General features: G+C 42.0%; 1 protein-coding gene across 2 annotated transcripts; it reads left to right on the forward strand.

Annotated features, from left to right (window-relative positions):
* On the forward strand, positions 1 to 9,821 carry sav1 (salvador family WW domain containing protein 1). 2 transcript variants are annotated; one of them, XM_083633307.1, is made up of 5 exons: positions 1 to 255; positions 915 to 1,400; positions 6,998 to 7,268; positions 7,511 to 7,666; positions 8,138 to 9,821. In XM_083633307.1, the coding sequence occupies exons 1-5, from the start codon at positions 162 to 164 to the stop codon at positions 8,349 to 8,351; spliced, it is 1,221 nt and encodes a 406-aa protein (XP_083489433.1). In that variant the 5' UTR covers positions 1 to 161; the 3' UTR covers positions 8,352 to 9,821. The 2 variants fall into 2 exon arrangements, with proteins under 2 accessions (XP_083489433.1, XP_083489434.1); XM_083633308.1 differs by having other exon boundaries at positions 151 to 255; positions 882 to 1,400.
* Positions 9,822 to 12,298: the final 2,477 nt, after the last annotated feature.

The following is a 12,298-nucleotide window of genomic DNA, read 5'->3' on the forward strand; positions in this document are numbered from 1 at the left end:
TCCAGTCGCTAAAGTTAGCTTAGCTAGCTAGCTGCTAGCCAATTTAAAGCCTAAAATGTACCCTTTCTACGCTTTACAGATCGAAAGGGACGGTTGCAAACTTCAAGGAATGTGCCATGAAATGACAGCGCCGTGTTATTGATGTTTCCTAGGCTTGAGTTATGCTCTCACGAAAGAAAAGTAAAAACGAAGCGTCGAAACCAGCAGAGGTACACGGGAAATATGTGAAGAAGGAAACATCACCGCTCCTGAGAAGTAAGCGCAACAAGTAGCGAGCTAACGTTAGCTTAGCATGCTAAACTAAAGTTAACTTCAGTGCTAACTAATATAGCCAGCAGACAAAGTTCATTTGTGGACACATTTTTGCCACACTAACGTCACTAATGGACCCAGACCCGGTTTATAAGCGTGATTGTGTGTACCGATAGTGTCGTTAACGTTACAATTGAATGCTAATTGCTAACGTTAGCTTTATAGACTCGGTAGCCTATGGGAAAGTGCTGAGCTTTAAAGTAGCGTTAGCTGTGATAGATAGCATACAAGCAAAACAATAAAATGTTAGCGTTATATTAACGACATCACACCAGGTTTTCACTCATGTTAAAAACGTTAATTATTACAAACACAGTAACGTTAGTGTGATTCACCAAAGAGCCAGGTTTGTCACTAACGTTAGCTTGATTTGTCCATGGGCAGAGCTGAGATGAGTGTTGTCATCTGTTGTTGACTGTTTGGATGGTTTTGTGATGGTTTTCCTTTATTCTGTTGTCAATTGGACAAACTAAGTAAACAATTTCACCTCTTACCTAACATTTGTCTGCCTGTTTGTGTTGACAAATAGTCTGTGAAAATGTCCCATTCATTTTTTTTCTTTTCTGTAGACTGGCACTGACAGTTACCCTATTCACCTACAGATCTTATGCCCTCATTCATCCGCCATGGACCCACTATCCCCAGACGCACTGAGGTCCCTCTGCCAGACATGGGACCATCTGCCTATCCTGTGGCTCCCAGCCGGGAGCCAGTGGTGGCCCGCAACAAGAGTTTCCTCCGCACCCCAGTGCAGAGGCCTCCTCACGAGGTGGCCCGCAGAGAGAGTCACCGCATGTCAGCACCTCCTTACCTGCCCCGTAGTCTGGGAGACCTGCCCCACGAGTATGGAGGCTCCTCACAGTCCTTCCTTACAGACGTGAGCCCCATGTCTGAGAACGGGGATGCTGCTAGATATTATTACCCCCCTGAACCTTACTATGACAACCAGCAGCACCAACCACAGCGCCAGCCCAGGAGGGTCCCGGACCGATTTCCTGAGGACTATAGATACTATGAGCACAGCGAACACAACTTCCAAAGACTACCACCACAACACACTCCCCCAGCTCCAAGCAGACCCCCTGCAGGTAAACATGAAATGTGTTTTAGTAGCAAGATCAATATTACAGTATTAGTTCATCAGTGTTTTATTATTCTTGAGATGTTCCTACTTTATTAGATAGTAGGACGATATGAAATCTGTTTAATTTTATTTTTTTCCCAAATTCTGTTTTATTTTCCCCCAAATTATTTATTTTCCATTTAAATTTTAAGGGGTTAGATCGATATATCTATTTTTTTATGACTTGGCTGTCTCATACAGCCTCTTCGACCTGTTTCTCAAAGTGACAACCAAGTTGTGGGTTGATGTAAAGGTCCCACGCAAGTCTGACCCCCCCTCACAACACCCCTATCAAAAACGGAATTATTTCTCTAGGCCTATTTGTATTTGATCATTTAGGTTACTACAATAATTAAGTCTACTTGTGATTTTGATAATTAGGCCTACTTTTTATCAATTTCAACCAAATTATGAAAAATTCTGGACTATTCCATGTTTTATAGTTGATTCTAATTTTAGTATCAAAGTCCATGATTCTGTTTTGTGCAAATCATATGGCCCTATAGATAGTGACAACAGAGTGACAAGAAGAGAGAGGTTCTGAGGTATAATTAAGCAGAGTTGAGGACTGAATGTGGCAATTGGATATGGAGGGATGATTAGGATTAAGAGGTTCCTGCTTTATTAGATGTTACGACAGTGACAAGAGAGAGGTAGAAACTGTGTTTGAGGATAAGGGTGATGAAATCACACTGGCTAGTCTACATCGGTAACATTTCAGCTCTAAATGGAAATGTTATTTTTCAGGTGGAAAGGTTATTGGCAAACTTTTCCAACTTTGGGGGTCCGTAATATGAAAATTGAGTCCCCAGAAAAAACTGTAGCTGAACTAAATTGATATAACTATGATTGCTATTTTTAAATGTCAAACCATTGTGGATGGCCTTTAAACCACACAGAGGCCACAGTCAAAACAATGCAGGCTGCTGGTTCTTACTAACCAACACAAAAGAGCAACTTTATTTCAGTCTGAGGCTGAGCAACGAAACATTTTTGTGTTGCGCTCTATTAGAGATGCACCGATTGATCGGCTGTGACCGGTGACCTGCGCCGGTCAGTCTACGTATCCGATTCTGTGTGCCGGTCGGCTCCCCCCCCCTTTTTTCACGTAACGTGCGCGCACCACCCCAAAGCAGCGAGATAGGCAGCCACCACACCACACACACGCCAGCATATCCTCCTCAGTTTGCAAATGTTTCACCGTCAGTGAAGAAGACACAAAGCTTGCAGTTTGTCACACATGCAAGTCGAAAATAAGCCGCGGAGGAACAACTGGCCGAGTCCCGCTCAGCTGGAGTCCAGTCTGAGCCGCTCGCTCACCTCCGTCTCTGCTCCCTCTCCCTCTCCCCGGGGAGTGGTGTGCTGCAGCACCTGGCCACAGCGCACCACAGCCGGCTTGGTGAGGTGAATGTGAGCATTGATGGAGCCCTGTGTCCAGTAAACAGGAGAGGACTAATCCTATTTGTTTCGTATTGCGAATAGAACGACGAACATAATAAAACGCATCAGACTCAGTGTTCAAGGTTTTCTGTGCGTGACAGATTTTTTTTCGGGTGGCGGATTAAAAAAAGGCATACAAAATTTCGGTTACTCTGTGTGTAAACTCTGATATTCAGACTGAATCGTCAACTCAAACTCATTTCCTCTTCAGAACAGCCAAATCTACAACTGTAGCGTGGCCATGGCTTTGAAGGTCTGGAGGATCCAGGGCATAAACTCCTTGTCCATGGATAACATTTTGATGTTCTGTTGCACCCGTTTTCTTTTGGAAAAGTAAATGCATGATAGCTGCTGGATATTCTGGAATAATTTTTTTTAATATTCATTGTATTTGCACACAAAAAAGAAAATCTCTGTCCAGTAACCTGGAACACTTTTATTTTGAGATGTGTTTGAGTGAGATGGTCCTACTTCATGCAAATGATAAGAATTGTTACACGAATCTTAATTTTCTAAGCAAAGTTACAAAAATGTTTACATAAGCTATCAAATTATTTTTCTCAGAAAGAAAATCTGAATCGGCCAAAATCGGTATCGGCAAGTCAGACTGTTCAAAAATCGGAAATTGGAACCGGCCAAGAAAATCGCAATCGGTGCATCCCTACGCTCTATGTAGTCCACTACGTAGTAAACATCAGTATGATGTGTGTGTACAATTTCCATGAGATTAAATGTAAAGGGCTCACAGGAATTTTCTAACCCACCCCAAAAGAGGGAGAACCTTTTATTTTGTGGCTGACTTGTCAACTTGGTGTATATGGTTTAGTGCGGCGATCCTCAAAGTCCGGACTCCGGTCCGCATCCGGACCGAGACACCTTCCTATCCGGACCGAGCCCTATAACCTACAAATCATTGATAACTTACATTTTCACGGAGCGTTTCTATTTTAACCGGCACATGCTTTTATAGTATTTACGGTACTACTGGTTTATCTGCCAGGAAGCTCACAGACCAATGCACGCGCTGTAAATCATCACACGTGATGCTACTCGGCCAATCAAATAAGCGAATCGTTTCTCTCTTTTGCTTCGAGTGGTGCTGCGAGACACACGGACGGAGGGGAGGCGACGCAAGGCGAGAGATACTGAGATAGTAATTTCACATGGTGTGCTCAAAAGAAACCACTCTTACATGTCCATTCATTGTTCTTACGGGCAGATTAAAAACCAGTATGTCTCGTGTGAAGTGCGGTGCGATCCTGACCGGTCTATGGAAGCGCCACACATGAGCAAACACACATACACACACCAGGGCACACTCACTGCCCAACGCAACAGCATGCGAGGTTGATCGACAGACAGACAGACAGACCGACAGACAGATAGACAGATAGATAGATAGGTATAGGGAGCTCACTTCTCTCAAGAGAAAAGGTTGTTTGTTGGCTGAGAGTGTTAAATGTGAAATGGAGTTTAGAAAAGGGGAAACTTATTTCTCTTAAATTTAAGCACTTCATTTTAAGATGCACATTTTTCCAAAGCACTCTGTTGTATGTTATTTTTAAATGCATTATTTTACTTGAAATGAGAAAAGAGAATTTATTTATTATAGTAGGCTAGTTATGTATAATTAATCCAGTTAAATATGAAAACTGTAAATAAGCATTGTTGATGTTTATTTTGATTTAACAGTCAGTTGTTGACTACATACAGACATTGTACCATTAGGCTACTTCAATCATTGAGTTCAATGGCACTGAATCATAGCGCAAGCTACGTTACAATGTTCCGGACCTTTGCTTGAGGAAATTTTCTCTAACTGGACCTCTTTGAATTTTAATTGAGTGCCCCTGGTTTAGTGTCTTCTTGGGCCGGCCTATCACATAACATACAGCTGTGTTTGGACTGAACTTAAACAAGCATTAGGGGGCTGCATTTTTCGCCTCTCTGTTTGCTAAATCTTTCTGGTGGTAAACTAGCAATTTACAGACCGCCCCCTGTCAAATGTCTCAACCTCACACTACTCACCACTATGAATCATCTGTGTACTTAAGTTAGGTACTGCTCTTAATGCACGCCACACGTTAGCCTAATGCATTGCGTTGTAAGCAGAGTTGTAGTGGATGAGTAACTTTCCCCTTTTATAGGCAGCTATATGTTTTCATTAAAAAAAGAAAAAAAATCATAGCATCGCATGCATTTTAGTTAGGTACAGTAACTGCCTATGACACAAGTATGTTGCACAAAAATAGTATTTACAAGAAATTAAACAAATTAAATGTTACTCCCTCCCAACACTATATAACTATTTCACAATTTATTGTCAATAATTGGTGTTGGTGGTGGTTATTGTTTTTGTTGATCACTGACTGACTATTGCATTAGTTGACCCACTTTTGTTAGCAACTGCTGCGCTGCATCATCACACCATTCAGTGTAGGATTTACACAATTTTGGAGGCACTTTAAAAAAGTAGTAATTGGTGCATAAAGTTGCTAGAGCGTAGTGGGTGTGTTCTTTGTCGTCTTCCCCTAGCAACAAGCTTTTGGGTGCAGAGTGTATTTTTAGTGGCATTCAGAGATTCTTTGGGGCATTTTTACCTTGCCCCTGGCTAATTTCCTACACTGTCACCACTCACTCACCGGTATTGAGCACAGCACAGCAGACTGACTATTCTTGATTGCCTCCAGTGAAGAAATGTCTTGTGACTTTCAGCAGTGCAGAGAGAGTATGGCTTTGATGCATTGACTTTCAGCAGTGCAGTGACTGAGTATGCTTTGGCTTTGATGCATTGAGTTTCTGCAGTGAGTATGGCTCTGATGCTTTGAGATTCAGCAGTAGGGCTGTCAAAGAATATTCTATATTCGAATATATATTTGAATATTCAAATTAAAAGAATATTCAAATATGAAAATTAATGTTCGATTTTTCTATTATATATCTGTTCTGTATCTATCTATCTATATATATATATACCGTATATATATCGAAACATTGTTTTTCCCCCCATATTTATTCAGTCAGCATTAGTACAATGTTAGCCTACATTTTTGTAATGTTTTTAAAGAACCAGGCAAACGATGTACCGTATGTTTTTGTGTTGCTCTCTTAGCCAGGTTTTTCAATCCTGGTTAAATGTTTTATATATATATATATATTTTTTTATATATATATATATATATATATATATATATATATATATATATATATATATATATATATATATATATAAACTCAATATGCGTTGAGTTTCAGCAGTGCAGTGAGTATGGCTCAAGGCATTTGTCTTTTGAAAAGGGCAGAGAGGATGAGGTGAAGGAGGAGGAGGAGGAGGAGGAGGAGTGCATTTCTGTGGAACGCTCACTCGCACATTCCAGCCCTTCACTCACCAGCTGGCAAAGAAGTGCAGTTCTGTTGCTGTCACTCTCATGCAGAATTTATCAGATTCGACCCGCCATTTTCCTGAGATATTCCATTTCCCACACATTCTCTTGTGTTGCTAATATGTGCTGCTGCAGCAGTTGGAAGTGGAACCAGTTCTGGACTCTTTCTGGCTCATTCATTTGAAGTCGGCACACTTGATATTCCTCACTCAGTTCAATGAATCCACAACTCTATTGGCCTGACATTCCTCCACCACATTCTTCCCCATCGGAACAAGAAGTACAGAACCAATTGAATGAGCCTATTCTGCTGACTGTGCTTACAGAGTGTACGGACGGGATCATGGAATTTGTTAATAAAAATGGAATAGTCTAAAACATGGATATTTCAGAAGAGAATTTTCCATAATTTGTCTGAAATTGATCAAAGTAGGCATAGTAATCCAAATCAAAAGTAGTCATGGTATCATAGATAGTCATTTTTAAAACTGCATATTTAAGCAGTGCTTTAAATTGCGAGACATTGCATCTCTCCCTTGACCTTTTTAAATGCTGGACATTTCTGTCCTATAAATGACATCTTCCCATACCGTCCATGCCGTTCTTAGGAATTTTCCCAAAACATTTTTTCTCTTTCCCAGAGGCACAGTTTGCTGGCGGCCGGTCCACTGTATGTTTGGTCAGACATCTCTCTCTCTCTCCAGCAAGGTTTCTAAAAAAGAAATGTTTGTTTGCTCAGGCATAGGTCAAATGCAGGCCAAGTCCCTGGGGAACCTCTCCAGTCTGACGGGAGAGGACGTCCCCCTTCCGGGCGGCTGGACCCTCGACTGGACCATCCGTGGCAGGAAGTACTACATCGACCACAACACTAACACGACTCACTGGAGCCACCCTCTGGAGAGGGAGGGGCTCCCTCCTGGCTGGGAGAAGGTGGAGTCAGTCGAGTTTGGGGTTTACTACGTGGATCACATCAACAAAAGAGCACAATATCATCACCCGTGTGCCCCAAGGTATTCAAGTATTAGTAGAATAGACTCACTGGTCCATTTGTTCCACCCAAATGACCGTCCTGGCTTCAGTTTAGCCTCTGTGCCACTAGGAAGCTTCTCAGAAAAAGAGTTTGACATTAGGTTATCAGCACAGTCTTTTGACTTTTTTTTTTTTCTTTCTTTATTTGAATGGCGAAACTTGGCAAAATGTATCCTAGATATTGCAGGTGGATATATACTATGTGTATCTTTCTCCATTCCAGCGTGCCTCGCTATGATCATCCCCCACCATTGCCTCCTCCGGTGACCTATCAGCCCCGCCCCGTGGACAGGAACCATCCTGTACTGGTGCCAGCGAACCCCTATCACACAGCTGAGATCCCAGACTGGCTGCAGGTGTATGCCCGCGCACCACTCAAGTGAGTACTGAGCATGTGGCGTCGACAACACCTATATGAGCCTTTACTGCAATCCAGTATTAAACAGAACCCCCTGTTATGGCTTTGTTTGTAATCCAGGTTACCCTGAAGTCAATGTCACATCTGGAAAACGTTCTCATAAGACAGATTCGTTACGATTCAGATTTGTTACGTTTTTCTAAAAGTTTTAAAAACAAACCATGTGATTTAATTATTTGTTTAACACTGCTCACTCTCCTGTCAGTGAACAGAGGGTACGATGTAACTGGACATGCTAAATGTCGATCATTCAATGGCTTGCGTGCAATGCAGACTGGATCTTGCGTCGCTGAGAATCTGCATTGGCATGGCTAACGCTAACACACCAGATGTGGCCTACAAGCTCATCTTCCTTCCGCTGTACAGCGTTACTCGCGGCTCCTTTCGCAAACCTGTTTTACGTTAAGACACCATGAATCTCTCCTAAATCAGGTATGACCACATCTTGAAGTGGGAGCTGTTCCAGCTGGTGGACTTGGACACATACCAGGGTATGCTGAAGCTGCTGTTCATGAAGGAGCTGGAGCACATCGTCAAGTCCTACGAGGCCTACCGGCAGGCCCTGCTGTCGGAGGTGGACGCTCGCAAACAGCGGCAGCAGTGGTATTCCCAGCAGCCCAACAAGAACTTCACAGGGAACATGTGATCTGTTATGCGCAGCGGGGATTTCTCGTTGCCTATATGGAGTCTGGCCACACCTCTCTTGAGGTTTCCACAGTTTGGGAGCGGTCAGGGTTTCTTTTTGAAATCATGATTGACTCTTAATTGCCTCTTTACCAAACACATCTGTGCCTTCGCTTGATCCAAATATATCAGCCAGGGGTCGAGACGCACATTGGCTGCGGGTTCGGCAGAGGCCCCTCCCCCCCCCCTTGTGACAGTCCAATTATGAATGACCATGTGACTGAAAAAAGACCAGAAAAAGAGAATATGATGTGCTGTATCTGGGGAGAGACAGAAATGAGTGTTTTCGGTGCCATTTACAGCCACGCTCCTAAAAAGTGAATTCCTGTATGGATCTCTGTTGTAACTGGAGAGGTAAGGAGTCTGGAAAACCCTGCTCTGGTTCTCTGTTTGACCGTTCAAGAGCATCCTGTAATTGTGCCTTTTCATCATAAGGGCAGTATTTGTACAATCTGCTCATATCGCGTAGAAAACGGCTGTCATTTTTTTCCCTATGGGATAAAAAGACAGCCAGCTTCTCCTAATTTGTTTCTGTATGAATTGCTTGATTTTTTTAGATGCTTTGTTGGTATTTGTAACCTCCAGAAACTGAAAGAATACTCTTCTACATTCAACAAGTGTGTATTGTTCTTTTTTTTATGACATATCCTTTATAAGACAATCCACCAAAACTTTTAACAGATATTTAAAGTTTTGATATATGAAAAATGTCTTTATTTAAAGACCTTGTTGGAAGAAGCATCACATTTGATGCAGTGGTTTGAGCATCTCTTGGCTCTCGACAATACTGTTAAGTCAGGAATATTCTTTTATGTATAATGAAACATCAATAAGCTACTGGAACTTTTTAAGTTACAATTTCACACTTCAGAAGATGCATCGATTTTGCCAAACAAGTGCAATTATTTTTTCTGTCTGAATATTTCTTGGATTTGTATGTAAAGCCTTATTTTTATGGATTGACATGGGCTCCTCTGAGCTTAAAGGGAAGGTTCAGATTTTACAAGCATATTCGATTAATCACTAATCACTCCCCTGTTCAGATATTCAAAAAGTGTTTACTCTAGAAGAGAATAGTAGCAGTTGGCAGTGTTGCAGAATTTCAATGGGTTATGAAACCACTACTCTCAAATCTCAAATTTACATGCAAGTCATTCTGTATGCTTTCATAATTATAGTCATGGCAAGAATATACATTTTTAAAGGACTCGTATGTGAGCGATTGCAAATCCAAATATGTTTGAATGTCCTAAAAGATTGACCGATTGGTGAGGAACAGAATAGGTGTGTAAAAGCCCTCAACCTTCTCTTTAATGAGTCTGTTGCTATGCAAGAAGATCTCAATCACATCTTTTCAGAATGGTGTCACGACTTTTGTACATATCGAATTTTGTGGATACATGACCGGACATAAGCAATAAAGTCTGCTGTGAAGAATGCCACTTACTGTTGCCTCTTGCTACACATTCCTGACAACACAGAGCTTCTCATGGAAAATAGCAGCTGTACTAAACTGAGTTTATAGAACAAAAATACTGAAAATGCATATTGTAGATTTTTGCATATGCCACTAAATTTTCCTTAACTAGTATTAGGCTTATTAATAAATTACTCAAGTCTGGTTTTAATTAATTTGGTCCAGCTTTATTAGTGGTTTGTAACTGAAATTTGGCAATGCGTGTGCTGAAACTTAGTCTTCACTTAGAGAACTCTTTGTTCTTGAGAGGTTGCTTCATCTGATGACCTTTCAGTACACTGAGGCTCCACACATTGACACATCTGATTACAGATTACGTTGATCAGTGTGACTTAAATAACTTTTTTTTTGTTCAATTAATTTGGAGTGTGAATGCAGCACATCACCTTAATACATATGCAACTCCTGTGAACAATGAATGCACACAACGCTCCCCAACGTAGTCACTTCAAATGGACTTACATGGTTCTATGTCTGAAGGCCTCACTGATGTCGATCAACGTTGTGAAAGACTAGAGAAGCCACTCGGCTGCAGTGTTGTCTTGTCAAAGTTCAAATCATTAAGGTCAAACCTCAGTAGAAACTTGCTAAAGTATCAATAACCGTAATCCTGTACTGAAGATGACCATGATCAACATGAGGGGGGGGGGGGGACATGTTGATACTGCAGTTGTATGTGATGTAAGCATTTTACACTGAGTACTATAATGATGATCCTGCTGTTATTCAATGAACTAAAAAACAAAACAAATCAACAAGCAGTTATACAAATGTACAGTAATAAGTCTACTAGGCCAAAGTATTCAAACAAAGATCGCTGCCACCAACACAAGCCTTTCGTTTACAAATGCAAGCCGTTTGGAAACACACATTTGGGACTGTCCTCTTTCACCATGCGATGCTTTTTCCCCGTATGCATAAATAGAAAGAAATGTTTGTAAAGATGAGGAAGGAGGTCTGGTATGAAGACCCCTCTCTCCACAGATGAAGGTCTGGTATGAAGACCCCTCTCTCCACAGATGAAGGTCTGGTATGAAGACCCCTCTCTCCACAGATGAAGGTCTGGTATGAAGACCCCTCTCTCCACAGATGAAGGTCTGGTATGAAGACCCCTCTCTCCACAGATGAAGGTCTGGTATGAAGACCCCTCTCTCCACAGATGAGGAAGGTCTGGTATGAAGACCCCTCTCTCCACAGCAAAGCTCGTAGCGCCGCCTAATGACATCTCGCTGGCCACAGAATAGCTACATTCCACGGATTTGCTCGAACATTCAGAGAGAAAAACGCAACAATGGCTTCACCCACCTCTGTGTTACCATGGAAACAAGACACATTTCCCCCTCACCCTCATAAAGGCCGGACACATAGAAAGCATCATCGGGACCGGTTTCGACTGCGTCGTTACAAAACTGTGCAAGCAGGCTATGAAGCGAGAGCTCGTGTCAGCTATGTTGTGTGTAAACTTTGAACCCTGCTCTGACTGTTTTGCAGCTTACATCTTGCTGCCCGCCCGGAGCTATTATTTCAAAATACATGCCAGCACAAAACCTTTCCCTGATCCAGAACACTGTCAAAAGTAACACCACCAACCTCCAAAACAAAACACAAAATACTGCTATACAACTAATAAATGTGTGCACTATGCCATCAAGTCTGCATGTAGCCAGCTTGCTACAGATGTGGAAAAAATGTTTTTTTTTTTTTTTTACATGTTATGGCACAGTACCACTTCGTCACAACCATTGAAACTCAAAACACGCTCAATTTAAAGAAAAGTGTACCCTGGTTCAAGAGCTTAAGATGACAAGACACTAATCTTTTTACCATGCTGATGATGCGTGTATGCTTCATTATTTAACATACAGTACATAGTTTGGCTTTCAAACATGGCGTAGATATTCTTATAAACAGCACTGAACTTCAAAAAACAGAACAATCGTCACAAACGGAGCACAGATTTGGCTATACTTTAAATCATCTTCTTCAATAACAAATGATGAAAAGCGGCCGATAGGACAGCAGGCAGCTGACTGGAGGTTGGATAAAACAGTACAGGAGTTTGTGTTAGCCGAGGTCTCTGTCAGAGCGCTTATCTGTACAGGTGCTTTCTTTTTCACAGACAAATAAACGTCAAAGTGAAAGACAATGATAACATGGCAGCCGTCTCTAGGGAAGCAGGCTCCCGCCAAGGGGATACCCTGGCATCAAGGGGATACCCTGGCACCAAGGGGATACCCTGGCACCAAGGGGATACCCTGGCACCAAGGGGATACCCTGGCACCAAGGGGATACCCTGGCACCAAGGGGATACCCTGGCACCAAGGGGATACCCTGGCACCAAGGGGATACCCTGGCATCGCCTCTACATGAACATTATATAGTCCCATATTTAGCTTTTAACCCATTGATACCTGATGCAGCGTTTGCGTGTA

Source organism: Poromitra crassiceps (genome assembly GCF_964638095.1).
Source record: "Poromitra crassiceps genome assembly, chromosome: 3".
NCBI classification, from domain to species: domain Eukaryota; kingdom Metazoa; phylum Chordata; class Actinopteri; order Beryciformes; family Melamphaidae; genus Poromitra; species Poromitra crassiceps.